At 36.0% G+C, this 18,052-nt stretch overlaps 2 protein-coding genes across 10 annotated transcripts in view; one reads left to right on the forward strand and one right to left on the reverse strand.

Moving 5' to 3' along the window:
• VRK2 (VRK serine/threonine kinase 2) overlaps window positions 1-14,737 on the forward strand; it is a 104,476-nt gene extending 89,739 nt beyond the window's left edge. For all 7 annotated transcript variants that reach the window (XM_047851853.1, XM_047851854.1, XM_047851852.1 and 4 more), the window contains one exon: window positions 14,406-14,737. In XM_047851853.1, coding sequence (XP_047707809.1) covers window positions 14,406-14,708 — 303 coding nt within the window. In that variant the 3' untranslated portion in view covers window positions 14,709-14,737. The remainder of the gene's footprint in view (window positions 1-14,405) is intronic.
• FANCL (FA complementation group L) overlaps window positions 14,318-18,052 on the reverse strand; it is an 85,196-nt gene continuing 81,461 nt past the window's right edge. For all 3 annotated transcript variants that reach the window (XM_047851861.1, XM_047851860.1, XM_047851859.1), the window contains 5 exons: window positions 17,637-17,682; window positions 17,478-17,559; window positions 16,520-16,636; window positions 15,124-15,195; window positions 14,318-14,815 (listed from right to left, as the gene is read on the reverse strand). In XM_047851861.1, the coding sequence (XP_047707817.1) occupies window positions 14,780-14,815; window positions 15,124-15,195; window positions 16,520-16,636; window positions 17,478-17,559; window positions 17,637-17,682 (353 nt within the window). In that variant the 3' untranslated portion in view covers window positions 14,318-14,779. The remainder of the gene's footprint in view (window positions 14,816-15,123; window positions 15,196-16,519; window positions 16,637-17,477; window positions 17,560-17,636; window positions 17,683-18,052) is intronic.

Here is an 18,052-nt window from a genome sequence, read left to right on the forward strand (position 1 = left end):
ACGTAGTTTAAAATGTGAAACAGGATATTTTAATCCCCCCATCTTCTATCTCCCAAACCCTCGCCCCTCAAAATTGGTTTATCAGGCACTGAGATGTTAATCACTAAACTGAGCACTGAATTTGGCTCTGAACCTCTTGGCAGCCAAGGTGAAAATTAGACACATACAAGTTGGGCATTTCTTACCCAACCAACAAGCATACACGTTTATCCAGAGAATGTTTTTACAGTACTAATAAGAATCCTTTGAACTTATAGTTCCCATTTGTAAAATTACAAATATTGCTTGGTGACAAAATTTTGAGATTCTTGTGTGTTCTTTTTCAACCTGTACTATGCACCAGAATCACTTTGTGTATGGAGATAGGAAGGGACTATAAAAAAAAAAAAACCTGATGCCCAGGTTCCAAGCCAAGAAATTGATTCATTGTAACTGGTGTGGGCATTTGTGATATGTGTGTGCAGATCTTATCACTCCAGAAAGCTCTTTGTTCCTTTTCTCAGTCAGTCCCTTTCCCCCAAACAACCACTGTTCTGATATTCTGATTTTCACACTAGGTTAGTTTTGCCTCTTCTAGAATGTCACATACTATGTTAGTCATACAGAATGCACTCTTTTGTGTCTGGCTTCTTTCACTCAGCATGTTTGTTTGTTTGTTAGTTTGTTTTTGAAACTCATCCATATTGTTACACGTATCACTAATTTGTTCTTGTTGAGCAGAACTCCATTGTGTAGTACACCATAAGCCATATATCCATTCTCCCAGGACACCTGGGCTGCCCCTGGCTCTAGCCATCATAACTAATAGTTGCTATGAACATTGTGACACAAGTCCTTCTATGGTTACATTTCGTTTGTCCTGAGAAGTGGAATTGCTGGTTCACAGGGCAGATGTACGTTCACCTCTATAAAAAGCTGACAAGTACTTCCATTTTATACTCCCACCAGTAATCCCAGATCCTCCCCAGCATTTGGTGGTGTTGGTCTTTTTAATTTTGGGCATTCCAACATTTATGTATTAGCATTTCTGTTGAGTCCGATTATCATTGACCTGATAATTAATAACTGTGGGCACCATTTTCATGTGCTGACTCCCCATTCATATGTCTTCTTTTGTAAAATGTCTTGATCCATTTTTATTTGGATGATAGTCTCCTTATTACTGAGTTGTAGGAATTCTTTATACATCTGTATTGTGGATATGTTCTCCTAGTGTGCAGCCTCCCTATTCATTTATTTGTCTTTAATGAGCAAAAACTGTTTGTTATTTTTATTTGAAGTTCAATTTATCAACGTTTTCTGTAAAGAAACCTGGGAAAACTTTGCCTATCATAGGGTCACAGTTTGCTAAATATTTTTTTAAAAGCCTTCTAGTTTTGGCTTTCATTTTGAGTCCATGAGCTCAAATCATTCTTGTGTGTATAAGGGGTTGAGGTTCTTGTTTTCCATCAGAGCCAGCTGTCACAGCACCATTTGTTAAAAAGATTTCCTTCTCCTAATTAAATTTCCTTGGAGTCTTTTTCAAAAGTCAGCTGACAGTGTAAATTGTGGTCTATTTCTGAACTCTCTCTTGTCTTCTAATCAGTCTATCTGTCTTTACACCAAAACCATAGTACATCAATTACTGCAGCTTTACAACTAGTTCTGAAATTAGGTAGTACAAGTCCTTCAACCCTTTTCTTCAAGAATGCTTTGGGTCCTGTTCCTCTCCATAAAATTTAAGAACCGGTTTGTCAGTTTCCACTGAAAAGCAAAATGGAATTTTGATTGTGATTCCACTAAATCTAAAGATCAGTTTGGGGCAACTGAAATCCCAACAACATATTTGAGTCTTCCAATGCATGAACCCGATACTTGTCTCCATTTATGTGGATTTTTAATTTCTCTAAGTGTTTTGTAGTTTTTGGTGTAGGTATCGTATACATCTTCCATTAAAATTATCTCTAAATCTCTTGTTTTTTAATTCTATTGTAAATATCATTTTGTATATTGACCTTGTGTCTTGAGATCTTTCTAAAGTCACTTTTTAATTCTCGTTTTTTGGCAGATTCTTAGGATTTTATACACAGTCAGTAATGTTTGTGAATAGAGTTTTACTTCTTTTCCAACATGTATGCCTTTCATAGCTTTTTTTCATGCTTTGTTATACCTTCTATGACCTCTAATACTACACTGAGCATGGGCATCCTTGCTTTCTTCCTGTTCTTTGGTGGAAAACATTCATTCTTTATACATTAAGTATGATGTTAGCTGTAGGTTTTTCCTAAATGCCCTCTTATCAGGCTGAGGAAATTTCATTGTAGTTGTTGAAAAAAATTAAGTCATGAGTGTATATTAAGTCCTCTTTTGGGATCTACTGAAATGATCATATGATTTTTCTCCTTTACTAGTGCAATGAATTGCATTGATTTTTGAGTGTTAAATCAACCTTTTTCTCTGGGGTAAACCACATTTAGTCACGATGTGTTGTCATACTGAATTCAATTTGCTATTATTCCATTAAGGGTTTTTATATCTACGTTGATGAGGGATATTGATCTGTAATTTTTTTTCTTATAATATCCTTGTGTGGTTTTGTTTTCAGGTCATTATGCAAATTGGACATGTCTATTTTCAGAAACTGTTTTAGTAAGATTTATCTTTCATAAATGTTTCCTAGAATTTAGCAAGAAAATCATCTGGGCCTAGAATTTTATTGTAGGAAAATCTTTAATTATGAATTTACTCTCTATAATGATCATTAGATTTTCTTTTTCTTCTTGTGTCAGCTTTGGTAATATGTATCTTCCAAGGAATTTTTTTCTTTCTTTTTTTTTTTTTTTACAGTCTAGCTAGATGCTTATCACTTTTATTGATCTTTTCAAAGAACCAATTTTTGGATTTGTTGAATTATCTACTGCTGAGGGTTTTTTTTGTTTTTTTCTCTTTTACTAATTACCGTTCTTTATCATTTCCTTATACTTATTTTGGGTACTCTTTTTTTTAAGCTTCATAAGGTAAATGCTTAAATCATTACTTTTAAGCCTTTCTTTCTAAAATATATAAAGCTACAAAGAATTTTAAGCAGTGCTTTAGATGTATTCCACAAATCTTGATATATTGTGTTTCATTGTTGTTCAGTTAAACATATTTTCTAATTTCCCTTCACTTAGTCTTTGACCCCATGGATTTTAGAAGCATGATTTTTTAATTCCTAAATATTTTTGAGATTTTACTGCTATGTTTTTGTTATTGACTTCTAATTTATCAGAGCATATTCTTGCAATCCTTTAAAATACACTGAAACTTGTTTTATGGTCAAGAAGAAGACTTAGTTTGATGAATGTTCCTCATGTGCTTGTAACAAATATATATTCTGAATTTGGAATTTACTATTCTATAAATGTTGATTAGGTTAAATTGATAGTGTTGTTCAGTCCTTCTATATCCTTACTGCTTTGCTTTATTTTGTCCTCCTGTTTAATCAATCAATGACAAGGTATGCTAAATCTTCAACTGTAATTGTGGAGTTGTCTATATTTCCTTTAGTTTTGTAAGTTCTTGCTTCATGAATTTTCATGCTGTTAATAGGGACATACAGATACAGAACTGTTACATCTTCTTGGTGAAATATTGTTTATCATTGTTAAACATCTTTCTTACATGTGTCAATATTCTTTTGCCTTGAATTTTACTTTAATTTTAACAATTCCAGCCTTCCTATGATTAGTTTGCATGGTGTGTCCTTTTCCATCCTTCTGTTTAATGTTTGTGTTTTGTGTCTTTGTGTCTGTGAGTGCTTTTGTAAATAACAGTTTAAGTCTTGCTTTTTTGCACGACCTCACAAACCTTCCTTTCAATCTGTCCCATTTCCATTTAATGTAATTATTGTAGTTCAATTTAATCTACAATCTCACTATTTGGTTTCTTTTTGCTCCGTTTATTCTTTGTCACTTTTTACCTCCCTCCTGCTTTCTTTTGGAGTAAGTGGGAATTTGTCTCTCATACCTTCAATTTGTAAACTGTGCTTCTCTGGGCTGTTTTGTTTTTGTTGTAGTGGTTACTTTAGTACAGCAAGATATGGCCTATGGGCCAAAGTCAGCGGGTCACCTATTTTAAGTAGTTATATTTAAATATACTTATATGGTTGTATTGTTAATAGTTAAAGTTAAATAGTTATATTGCAACATAGCCATACTCATTCGTTTACATAGTCTCTTACATGTTGTCTATGGGTATTTCCATGCTACAGTGGCAGAGCTGAGTATTTAGAACACAGACTGCGTGGCCCCCAAATCCTAAAATATTTACTATCTGCCCTTGAAAGAAAAAGTTTGCAAACCCCTGCTCTAAAACCACTCTAATTAAAGTTTACTTTAATAATATAAAAACAACTCTAATTAAACCAATACCCCAAATATTGTAACTATAATAAAAATGGAGACATATTACATTCTTTTTTTCATATTAAGTCTTCAAAATCTGGTGTGTTTTACACTAACAGCACACCTCAATTTAGACTAGCCATATTCCAAGTATTCAAGTCATATGTGGTCGGTGGCTACCATATTAACATAGCTCTAGAAATTATAATATACATCTTTCACTTGTATAATAATCTACCTTGATTTAATAAACGACTTCATATATAATGTAAGAATCTTGCAAAAATACATTTCCATCCTTTGTGCTACTGTTGTCATACTTTAACATATATAATTAATTCCATAATGCGGTTACTATTGTGCTTTAAAAAATCAGTTTTGGGGCGCCTGGGTGGCCCAGTCAGTTAAGCATCCAACTTTGGCTCAGGTTGTGAACTCACAGTTCATGGGTTCAAGCTCCACGTTGGGCTCTGTGCTGACAGCTCAGAGCCTGGAGTCTGCTTCAGATTCTGTGTCTCCCTCTCTCTCTGCTCCTTCCCTGCTCATGCTCTGTCTCTGTCTCTCAAAAATGAATAAACGTTAAATTATTTTTTTAAAAAATCACTTTTATTTCAAAGAAATTGAGAGGAAAAAAAAAGTCTCATATTTATTGCTGTTGGAATTCTTCAGCCCTCTAGATCTGAGTTTACAGTTGGTTCATTTCCCGTCTTCGCAGAGAATTTCCTTTAACATTGTAGTGGAAAGTTCCTGGAGACTAATTCTCTCACTTCTTGTCTGAAAATATCTTTATTTCACCTTTACTTTTTTTGTTTGTTTGTTTGTATTTTGTTTTTTGGTGTGGGAGAGCTGGAACTGTATTTTACCTCTGAATTTATTTTTTTAACATTTCATTTTAAAATAATTGCACACTTCAGAAATTGCAACAGAGAGCTCCCATGTACCCTTCCTTCAGCTCCCGTGTACCCTTTACCCAGCTTCCTCCAATGACATCATCTTAATAGTATAATTTTCAAAACCAGGAACTAACTTTGGCATACTACTATAAAATACATACCTTATTTGGTCATCAGTTTTTACATGCACTCATATGTGTATGTTGCTGTTAAATTGTATTACATGTATAGACTAATCACAAAAATTACTGTACAGAACTGTTCTAGGAAGAAACTCCCTCACATAGAAACTTCCGTGTATTGCTTTATATGGACACCCTCCCTTTTATCCTAAACCCTGGAAAGCACTGATTTGTTCCATATCACTATAATAGATTATCTTGAGCATGTTGTACAAATCAAATTCTTTACTATGTAACTTGTTGACATGGGCTTTATTTCATTCACCATAATGCCCTAGAGATCCATCTGAGTTTGCATGTCTCAGTATAGTTCATTCCTTTTTACTGATAAGGAATGTTCTGAAGTATGGACGTAGTGTTGAAGAACATGTGAGTTGTTTATTCTTCACCATTTAGTGTGATGTTAGCTGTATATTTTTGGTAGGTGTTATCAGGATGATGAGGCTCACCTCTATTTCTAGTGTACTAAGAGTTATCATGAATGGGTATTAAATTTTATCAAGTGCTTTTTCTGTATCAATTAATATGATCATATGATTTTTCAGCTTTACACTGTTGCCATGGTGGATGACATTGATTAGTGTTTGAATATTGAACTAGTCTTACATTTCTTTAATGTTTGTTTATTTTTGAGAGAGAGAGAGACAGAGACAGAGCACGAGCAGGGAAGGGGCAGAGAGAGAGGGAGACACAGAATCTGAAGCGAGCTCCAGGCTCCACGTTGTCAGCACAGAGCCCAACGTGGGGCTTGAACTCACAAACTGTGAGATCATGACCTGAGCCAAAGTCGGATGCTCAACTGACTGAGCCACCCAGGCACCCCTCTAGTCTTACCTGGTGTAGAATTCTTTTCATATGTTGTTAGGTTCAATTTCCTAGTATTTTGTTGAGAACTTTTACATCTGTTAATGAGGACTACTGGTGTGTAGCTTTCTTTTTATTCTGTCTTTATCCAGTGTTTGTATCACGGCAGTGCTGGCCTCATAAAATGAGTTGACAAGTCTTCCTCCTTTTAATTTCTGGAACAGAATTAGTAGAATTCGTGTTGTCTCTTTTTAAAATGTTTTAGAGGGGCGCCTGGGTGGCTCAGTCAGTTAACCTTCCGGCTTTGGCTCAGGACATGATCTCACCGCTCATGAGTTCAAGCCCCGCATGGGGCTCTGTGCTGACAGCTCAGAGCCTGGAGCCTGTTTCAGATTCTGTCGCTTGCTTTCTCTGCTCCTCCCGTGCTCACACTCTCTCAATAATAAACATTTAAAAAATTTTTAAAGTAAATAAAGTATTTTAGAGAATTCTCCAGTGAAACCATCTGGGCCTAGAGATTTCTCCTTTTCACTATGGATTCAATTTCAAGAGTAGTCAAAGTTCTCTGCAAGCAGCCAAATAGTTAAATATGTAGGTTTTATAGGTCACATGCTCTCTGTTACAACTATTCAGCTGTATACCATAGTACAAAAGTATCATATACAATATGTAAACAAATGAGTCTGAGTTCCAACAAAGTTTTATGGCACTTGTTTGAATTCCATAAAATTTTCCAATCAGAAACTGTTCCAACCATTTAAAAATTTAAAATTAATTCTTAGTTGGTAACTCTACAAAACAGGCTGGATTTAGACTGGGCAGATTTTCCTATTCTTTGTTTCAACTTGATTTTTAGTTTATTTTCCTTTTTCTAGTTTAGGTAGAAGGTTAGACTATTGTTTGAGCCCTTTCATTTTTTCTAATATAGGTATTTAATGCTATAAATGTCCTATTAAGTATTGGTTTAACTGTATCCCATAAATCCTTATGTAATGTACTTTTCTTGTACCTATTTTATTATTTATTTACATTTATTTATTTCTGAGAGACAGAGCATGAGCAGGGTAGGGGCAGTAAGAGAGGGAGACACAGAATCAGAAGCAGGCTCCAGGCTCTGAGCTGTCAGCAGGGCTCAAACTCAGGAACTGTGAGATCATGATCTGAGCAGAAGTTGGTTGCTTAACTGACTGCGCCACCCAGGTGCCCCTAATTTTACTTATTTTTTAACGTTGATTTGTTTTTCAGAGAGAGAGAGAGCAAGTTGGGGAGGGGCAGAGAGAGGGGAAGATAGAGGATCTGAGAGCAGAGAGGCTGATGTGGGGCTCGAACCCACGAGCTGCAAGATCATGACTTGGGCTGAAGTTGGATGCTTAACCAACTGAGCCACCCAGGCACCCCAGTATTTTTAATTTTGTACTTTTTCATGAGACTTCTTTTGATGCCTTGGCTGTTAGGAGTGTGTTAATTTCTAAGTGAAGATTTTTTCCATTTTCTTTGTTACTGATTTCTAATTTATATTATTGTCTGAGAACATATTTTGTATCATTTCAAATTTGTTAAGGTTTATTTTTTGACACAGGGTATTGTCTTAATGAGAGATTAAAGAGACCATGCATTCTACTGTTTTGAGGTGTAGTGCTCTATAAATATTATCAGATCCCATTGGTTTGTAGTATTATTGATTTTTTTTTTTCTATAGCTTGGCTAGTTAGCTCTCTTGTAGTTCTATTCCTGAGAACAAGGTTTTCTAACTAGAGGGATGTGAGGTATACTTTTTTTTTTTTTTAATGCATGACAGTGATGGGTCAGTTGGGCTCCTATCCACATTTGAGGCCAAAGAGAAATAGAGGGTTGCTGCTTTTTGCTAATGTTTGCTTAATGCAGGCTGGGCATGGTCCTTAGGGCTCTACTGCACAATGTCCATGGTGTCTGTTGCAGAGGAAGAGAAGCACTACTTATGTTGTGAGTGCAGGGAAGGACAGTCTACAAGGCTCTACCCTTTGGTCTCCAGAGTGTCTGGGAGAGAGGGAAGGAGAAGTCAGTGCTCAGTAGTACAGGCTGGGCATTGACAGGGCTCTGTCTCATAATTTCCATAACGCCAGTGGAGAGGGTACTGCTTTGTTAGTGTGGGGTTGGTCTTTTGACAGGGCTCCACTTTAGTCTTCTCAGTGCTTGGTGGGGAAGGGTAGGTGTGCTTCCTGGTTAACGCATGCTGGTGACACCTGACAGGACTCTACCCCAGTTTCCACAACCCCTAGTGGGAAGTGGGAAGGGTACAGCTTCTTTCATGTGTTCACCTAAAGTACAGCAGGTATAGGAGACAAGTGTTCTGAACTGTATACTTGCCTTCCTGCTGATCCACTGTTTAAAGACAACAGGCTTTTCCTGGACTTTTTTGTGTGCACAGTGTTGTTTTCCAATTGTAGATTGCACTGTGGCCCAGGCTGGGATAAATAGGCATCAAAAAAAAAAAGGTGGTTGGGATGAGACTTGGGGCTGGGTCATTCTGTGTGTTCTAAGGTCCTTATCCAGTCCGCCTTCTATTCTACAACTTTCAGAATGTTGTATTAATTTTTGTCTAAAATCTTTAGTAGTAATTAGAAGGAATAAAGTAGAATGTACTTACTGCCTTGGCTGGAACTAGATGCCCCTCACCTTCATTGTGAAGGCCTCACCTGACATGAGATTTTTCGTTCTGAATTTAAAAATGTTTCTTGTCGTCTTGTGTTTTTTTCCGATGAGAAGTTAGCAGTTATTCTTATCATTGACCCTATATATAATGTGTCCCTTCTGGCTTTTAATATTTGCTTTTTATCTTTGGTTTTCTAGAGATAGTTGTCTTTATGTTTATTCTGCTTTGGGCTCATTGAGCTTTTTTCATCTGTGGGTTCGTAATTGTCATCACTGGAAAAGTTTCAGCTAGGATTTGTTTCATGCCTCAATCCCTCTTCTCTGAGATCCAAATACATGCAGTTAGAATCGTCTACCTTCTCTCAGGCCTTTTCGGAGGCTCTGTTCGTTTTTCAAATTAGTCTTTTATCTTGCTGTGCTTCATTCTGGTCCTTTGCCTGGTCTCTACCTATTTAACCAGTGGATGTTTAACTTCATTTATTGTATTTTTCCATTCTAGAAGCATTTTATATTTCCCATTTCTCTGCTGAGTCTCTCGATCTGTTCACTAATTATGTTTAACTTTATATTTAATTCCTTGAACATACTTAAGTAGTGGTTTTATTGTCCCTGTTTGATAATTTTACCATCTGGGTCACACCTATTTCTCCTCTTCTAGTTATGGGTCACAGTTTCCTGTTACTTGTGTGTCGTAAAAGTTTTATTATACGCTGAATATCGTGGCTGCTAGTCAGTTCTTGAAACTCCACATTTTATTGTATTCCTTTAAAGAGTACTGACTTTTGTTCTGGCAGACAAATAATTTATTGGTGGTTCAACTTGATTAGTCATGCTTCACTTCATTTAGGCTTTTTGAAGGCTGGGCTAAGGTAAAGATCATCTGAAACCGTAGCTTTTATCACTCTGGGTGTTTTCCTTTCCTCAAGAATCACAGCCTTGTTTTCTCTGTGTGATAAGTTCCTTCATATATTTTGTCCAACTCTATTGGTTTGTATTCATTTCATGGGCTTTTCACAGCAGGAGGGGAGATCTGATGCCCATTATTCATGGCTAGAACTAAAAAGGGTATTGGTATTTTTCATAGCTTCCTAATTGACTCTGACGTGCATTCAAGGCTAATAACTTGCTCAGAATTCAAGGTTTCTCAACAGCACTACTATGGGCTTACTGAGCTGGCTGTTCTGTACACTGTAAGCCACCTCTGGCCTTTATCTAGTAGATGCCAATAGTACTTCCTCCCAGTTGTAGTACCCAGAATGTCTCCAGAAATTGTTAAATGTCCTATGGAGCACAAGTGTCCCAGGTTCAGAAACACTATACTGACTAGGATTATTGTATGCCTTAAGCCTCTGCTACTAAAGGTCTGCTGTGCCAACCAGCTGCACTGGCATCACCTGGAGCTTCTTAGAAACACAGAATCTAAGTCTTGTCTTAGACCTTCTGAATTAAATGTGTATTTTTCATGTTTGTTATTTTTGAGAGAGAGTAAGAGGATCCAAAGCAGACTCTGCACTGACAGAAGAGGCCAGTGTGGGGTTCAGACTCACAAATCGCAAGATCATGACCTGAACCAAAGTCGAGGCTTAACCACCTGAGCCACCCAGGCTCCCCTGAAATCTATTTTAACAGGATCCCAAAATGATTTGTACGCTTTTTCTAATGTTTGAAATACTATGCCATAGACCAGAAAGCTTTTTCGTAAAGAGCCAGATGGTAAATATTTTGGGTTTACAGCCTAGCCTTTGTCAGAAACAATTCAACTCTGCCATTGCAGTATAAAAGCAGCCATACACAGTAAAATACAAATGAGTGTGGCTGTGTTCCAATCAATCTTTATTCACAAAACAGGCAACTCACAACATTTTACAACCTATGCCATAGACTATCTTTCCCAAGCAGATCTCTCAGTAAGCCGAAGACAACTGGTGGTTAAATCCTTAGATGAGGGCCTCCCCATTTGATATCAGTTGTTGCTTAAAGAGAGATTAGGTACACAGACTTCTCTAGTGTGTAACCAACCTTGAAATTTTAGTAGCTTGACTTCTGTTCTTACCTGGATGGGGATATCGTCTACATGTAAGTTATTATACGTAAATGCTACTTGTTAGCTAACTAGTGGCTCTCCGTCTTTAAAATTATAAAATTTGATGGCATATTTCTTTTTCTTTGTGGGAGAACAATGCTTTAGGGGGCCACAGGAGTAGTTATTTTGCCTTTGGCAAATAAAGCTGACAATTTTTTTTTTAAAGTAGGCTCCACACCCATGTGGGGCATGAACTCATGCCCCTGAGATCAAAAGTCACGTGCTGTACACCCTGGGCCAGCTAGGCACCTCTAAAGCTGAGAAAACTTTAGGACAATTGGGATAGTGTGTCTTTATTAGCTCTCAGGCAGTAAAGAGTAGCTTAAAGTTAGTTATTTGACTTTCAATGATTTCTTCTAGGTAGAAAAGTTAAAGGGCCTTCCTTCAAGACCTCTATTTTGTTTTGTATACCTTATGTAGAAGGTAATTACTTCTTGCCTTCTAAAACTGCATCCTGAAAGTGACTTTCAGGGGGGTAAAAAAGGCTCTTTGAAGAGGTCAAGAAAGTAGCTATTGTGAAGAATGATGGTATTACATCAGATGGCTGAAGATTGAAATATTTTGCCTTGTTTTTTAATTTTTTCCTTCTAAGTTACTTGATAAATAGTACACGGACAGGGCAGGGCAGGTCACCAAAGTGAAGTAGAAACAGAACGACTCGTAACCAGTTAAGATTAAAGCAGGAAACTGATTAAGAGCTCTGGCTAATAGGAATGGTGTAAGAAATTCCTGGAACTTGCATGTATCAATAATATTCAGTCTACAGTGGTTGGTCTGTTCCCAGAGCTTTCTATGAGACATGCCACAATATCCACCCTGGGGCAATTTCCTCTGGTTGTGAACAGCCAATTCCTTTATCCAATATATGGCATGTAGGTCAGGTAAAGGGTTCCATGTCATGATAAAGGTTGGGAATGACTATTTTTATTTTTTATTGTAGTAAAAAGGAAGTAACATTAAACTTAACCGTGTAGTTTAGTAGTGCCAAGTATATTCACACTGTTGTGCAAAAGATCTCTAGAACTTTTACATCTTGCAAAATTGAAACTTTAGACCAACTACCCTCTACCTTGGCAACTACCTTTTTGTTTCTGTTATTTTGACTTCTTGAGATATTTCGTGTTAGTGGAATCATAGATGTCCTTTTGTGACTGGCTTAATTTGCTCTTCAGAATGTCCTCAAGGATTGATCCATATTGTAGCATGTGGCAGGATTTCCTTTTTTAAGGCTGCATAATATTCCATTATATGTATATATTCTTTATTCATCTGCCCATAGGAATCTGGGTTGCTTCTGCCTCTTGGCTACTGTGAATAATGCTATGATGAACATGGGTGTACATATATCTCTTCAAGACACTTGAGTTCTCAATATATACCCGGAAGTAGGATTGCTGGATTATATGGTAATTCTACTTCTAATGTTTTGAGGAACTTCTGTGCTGTTTCCCATAATGGCTACACCATTTTACAGTCCTCTCAACAGTACACAAGGGTTCCAATTTCTCTGTATCTTCATCATTTGTTATTTTCTGTTCTTTTGATAATGGCCTTAAAGGGTAAGATGATATCTCATTATAGTTTGATTTGCATTTCTCTTGCAATTGGTGATGTTGAGCATCTTTTCATATGCTTTCAGAGAACTGTCTATTCAAGTCTTTATGTATTCTGGATACAAATCCTTTATCAGATAAATGATTTGCAGAATTTTCTCCCAGTCTGTGAGTTGCCTTTGAATTTTTTTAAATGATGTCCTTCAATTATGTAAACTTTTATTTGCTTTTGTACGTTTGATATTATAGAGAACACTTTACCTGACCCTAGATCACAGATTTTCTCCTGTTTTTTTTTTTTTTTTTCCTTAAAGTTTTAAATTCCAGCTATATTTACATTTACAATTTGGTTCTGGTCAATTTTTGTACAAAATGAAGTAGGTCTAAATTTATATTTTTACAAGGATGTCCAGTTGTCTCTGCACCTTTGTTGAAGATTACCTGTCCCCACTGAATTGCCTTCGTACATTTGTTGGAAACCAATTCCTCATGTATGTGAGAGTTTTCTTCTGGACTTTCAATTCTATTCCACTGATCTATATGCCTGTCCCTGTGCCAGGACCATACTGTCTTGATTAGTCTAGCTTTGTGATTAGTTTTCAAATTGTGAAGTATGTTTTTCCACTTTGTTCTTGACTGTCATGGTTGTTTTAGCTATTCTGGGTCCACTGCATTTCCAAAGCCTGATTGGATTTTGACTGGGACAGTGTTGAATCTATAGATCAGTTTGGGGGAAAATTGTTTTTTTGTTTGGCTAAACAATAACTGCCCTATGTAATCACCGCTCCTTGTGGGAGTTCTAGGCTCTGAATTCACATATATCAGGCCCTCCGTGACACAGGCTCATTCCAGAAACTGAATTCTAGTAACAGCTGATTCTTCTTAGAAATAGGTATTTTGCTTCTTGCTTTATGGAATTTCACAAATACCTGATTTTCTCTGAGGGTATTTGGAGGTTTATTTATAATGATATCCTCCTTCATACCTCCACGGGTGGACAGCTTGACGCTGCTTTCCAAACAGTGTGTTCTAAGTCCCCACCAAAGAACAAGGGTCATGTTGATCTTCTTGAGTCTTTGGCAACATCCTCTGACAAATTTTGTCGTATGCTTCTAGGCATTCCAGTTTAACATTGCAAAACTGTAATCTGTGGAGACTTTTTCCTTTTTGGCTAGGAAATGAGCATCTTTTCTTGGATCAACGTTCAAGACAAATAAGGATTTTAACCAACTTTCTTCTTAAGGTCTGTTATTGGGAGATGTCATTCTCTGGAATCCAGGCAGGAGGCTGCTGGACCAAGGCTGCTCTGTGGACGTGCAGCACTGCCACCAACATCTCGCTCTGCTGCCATGGCTGCCTCAGAATCACTAATTATTAATAACCAAAAAGCTTTCTAATCGTGACTATCTTGCCCACATAAGATTTGTCTTGCCAAGAAAATTCAGGTTTCATAGTTCGTTGTATTTTTAGAGGGCAAATTATTTATAAGATGGCCTATTGCCTGATTTAAAAGAACCAATCAGTTTAACTAGATTTGGGTTGGTTAATGGGATAAGTACTTTATAAAAAACTTCTCAGGGGGCGCCTGGGTGGCGCAGTCGGTTAAGCGTCCGACTTCAGGTCACGATCTCGCGGTCCGTGAGTTCGAGCCCCGCGTCAGGCTCTGGGCTGATGGCTCTGAGCCTGGAGCCTGTTTCCGATTCTGTGTCTCCCTCTCTCTCTGCCCCTCCCCCGTTCATGCTCTGTCTCTCTCTGTCCCAAAAAAAAAAAAATTCTTCTCAGGAAGAATATGCAAAAAATTTGTTCGTTTTGTGTAACATGTTTTATTTAGAACTCTTAGAGTACACAGTATAAGGATAACTCAGACCTAACACAATATATATACTTTTCCATAGGAAAGCACAAAGAGAAGACAAAAGTACTGTGAGTCTCAAATTCTGAATGAAAGAAACAGTTCTCCACAAAAACCGAGCTCTATACAGTTCCCAAATTCACTTTACAAACCATATCAAGATTTTATCAGTCCGTATATACTCGACAACTCAAGATCTTCATCTTGGTATACATATACTTCTCCAACCGGAATGGAGGTCAGAGACTCTACTCTCAGTGAAGAGACAGTTACTGACGTGTATTATTATGGCTTTATCGTTCTTTTTCTTTTGATTTTAGTAGGTCTTACTTTATACTTTCTCTGAAGATATCAAATAAAATCCTTTTGATAATTCTTAAGGCTGCCAGTTCTTCACAGAAATGTTACATTCTTATTTTAGGATTTCCTCCCAGACATTTTCAAGGTAATTGGCTTGTAAAAAGAGAATACAATTTAACAAAGTAAGTTTGTGGACATTCTAAAAAATAAGATTGCTTTATTGTAGAAAACAGTGTCATGATACAGTTTGAAAAATAACTTTTTTTGATCAAAGGAGCAATTTAAAAAACAAAATGTCATTGACAGGGACAATTTTACCTTTTTTTTTTTCTTACCACATAGAATAACAGAAGTAACAAAAAGTTTTGCATAAGCTGATATTCTATATACTTATCTATCTTCCAAAGCACACTATTAAAAGCTAGGCGTATTTTATGAAATTTGATTAATGATTTCCTTACCTTACTACAATATGGGCATTCACCAAATATGATGTTAAAACTCTGTCTACTAGTCAACAGTCCTCTCAACCACTGAAGATTTTAAAAAGAGAAGAAAAAGGGAGCAATGTCAGCATGATTACACATTACAGATACTCTAAATTCATTTCCTTTATGATTACATATATTTTTATTCCAAAAGATTTACCTTCTTAATTTTCTTTTACAAAAAGTAAGGGGAACATTTCCTGGCCAATACCAGACTAGTAGTATGCTGAATAATAAGGGGAGACCACCACGAATTTCGAGATCTATACCACTGGTTTATAGCCAAATTATGGGCCCCTTTATGCATTTTCTCAACATCCAAAATAGACACAAAAATAATGTACACAAGTCAATGGGGTTCACAGACCTGACCTGAAGTCATTAATTACAAATTAAGAACTCTTGCTGTAAAAGATACCGTAAGCTCGTGAAAATTTAGGTCTCAATTCTGGTCTTAATCACCAATAGTGGGTTAATTCTCAATCCACTAATTATAAGCACGAGGCAGTCCATTTTTAAAAATTAAATGAATATTCATTATTATAAAAGAAAGCACATGTTCCCTTAAGAGTATCTCTATAATTAGACCTGGTATTTTGTGAGTTTATAGAAGGTGAATTGACATCTCTAAGTTCTCCATTCTTAAAGTGCGGGTAACACCAACTGTTTGCTACCTCTAATCACGAAAACAAGAGGTGATATTCAAGAAGACTGAACGCACTATACAACTGCAAGGTGTTTCATATATACATGCATATATAATCATGTCAACTGTGCCCTAAGATGAATGCTGTAGAGATCAAATGACTATACACAGGAATGAAAGCAGACTTCACAGATAGTAAATAATAAATAAAATGTCACTGAGAGTGCTGTGACATATCCAGATCACAAAACGCATTTTTCTCAATATCAAAAGTAAGATTATTACATTTATTCTATATTTAAATATACTTTGAAAAGTAACAGACACTCATTAGTGCCAGGTCCCTTTCACCTTATTGCTACCACTACTACTCCCACTTGGATGAGTGACAGTTTGCATTGTGGTCACATGAGATTTTCACTGAAAGATTCCAATGTAGCATCAATTTGATCTGTTATGCATCAGTAAGCAGCCCATGAATATATTCTGGATACATTTTCTCCCTTCCTAGGATACTACTTTAGGACATTTATTCACTCATTAGTAACCAGGATGAAGAAATGAAAGCACACGGGCATCTGGAAATGGACTGGTAAAGAAGCTAATGGAAAAAAGAGATTGCTATTCACTTAAACAGATTTTGGATTCTGTATATTTCAACATGCAGACTTGCTAGGTCATGGTAGCCAAAATAGTCTTAACAGCGTTATTTTAATTTTTTACCTCATATAAGCATATTTGATGGAAAGGCTGTGCACATTGAGGATTATCACACACATGATCAGGAATGGCACCATCAAGTTGATATGAATAACAAATGCCACAATCCATAGAAAAATCCTTCAAAAGAAGAAATATTTATAAGCACAAGTGTTTAAAACACACAAGGTAATGTAAGAATAATATGGGATAGACAAGATCAAATTTTCATTCAAAGTTTTCATAAAGGTAACTATAGCATTCTTTACAGAAAATACAGTTACATCACTGCTTAACACTTCAGAAAAACGATTTGTAAGAGTGCTTCCTTTTTCATCCAGTAAGTAATACACATAGATATACTAAAAACAGATTCTATTTGGGGCTTAAGTAAATTTCCCACATTGTACATCAATATTATGCCAATGTAATATATAAAGATACTAACTGACATTAGCTAATGATTACTAAACTTCAAAATTCTTTAACTAAAGGAAGAAGACAAAAACATTCCCACCACTTTAATAGTCTACAACCTCTGCAACTTTATCAAAACTCAATTCCAAGTTTATCATTTTTGCAACACAGTAACATCTATTCATTTTCAAAAACTGTACTGCCATCCTTCACAAAATACATCAAGCTAATTAAAACTTTATTTCAATCATCCATAAGCAGATAGTATTAGAATATCCAAACATCTCATTAGCTACTTTGGACCTTTCCCCCTATTTTTAATAATAAAGATGTCTGTCATTAATCACTTCATTGCTACAAAGACCATGACAAAAGTATACTTAAACCACTAATCAAAGGTTAACAAATTCTTTGATGCTACTGTTGCTTGCAGTTCAGAAGTCTGTTACAATATTCTTCCAATTCCCTCCCTTTCAGCCTCATTTTTCTCTGGTGTCTAAAAGAAGAACATTTAACTTTCATTATGCTATGCTGTTTGGAATATCAAAGCACTCATAAAACTTACAGATTTTTCCAGGTTAGTGCGAGCTGGAAAATCTATTTCTAAAACATCCTTCAAATTTTGTAACAGACTATTTTCTGGATCCCTAAAAGCATGAAAAAAATTGTTATTAAATTTGCAAAATAATAGAAAAATAAACATTGTGTTACAAAAAATACCTACCACAAATGTATGTTCCTGCTCAGCTTAATTCCAAGAGGTTTTACCACTTCAGAGATTTAAAAAAAAAAAAAAAAAAAAAAAAAAAAAGTTTAAAAATGTAGTGTCTGCAGCTCTCGCTTTGTAAAGCCACATTTAGCACAGAATTTTTTTTTAACTGAGATATAATTGGTATATAATATTGTATTACTTTTAGGTGTACAACATCATGATTTGGTATGTGTGTGTATTGCAAAATGATCACTACAAATTCAGTTAATACCTATTACCACATGTAGTTACAAATTATTTTCTGATGAAAACTTCTAAGATCTCTTAGCAACTCTAATATACTCTCTTGTTAAAACACAGAATTTGCTAATTATTTGACTGGAAAATCTAAATCATCTACTTAAAAAAACACAAAACTACACAGTTCA

Source organism: Prionailurus viverrinus, chromosome A3 (genome assembly GCF_022837055.1).
Source record: "Prionailurus viverrinus isolate Anna chromosome A3, UM_Priviv_1.0, whole genome shotgun sequence".
Classification (NCBI taxonomy): domain Eukaryota; kingdom Metazoa; phylum Chordata; class Mammalia; order Carnivora; family Felidae; genus Prionailurus; species Prionailurus viverrinus.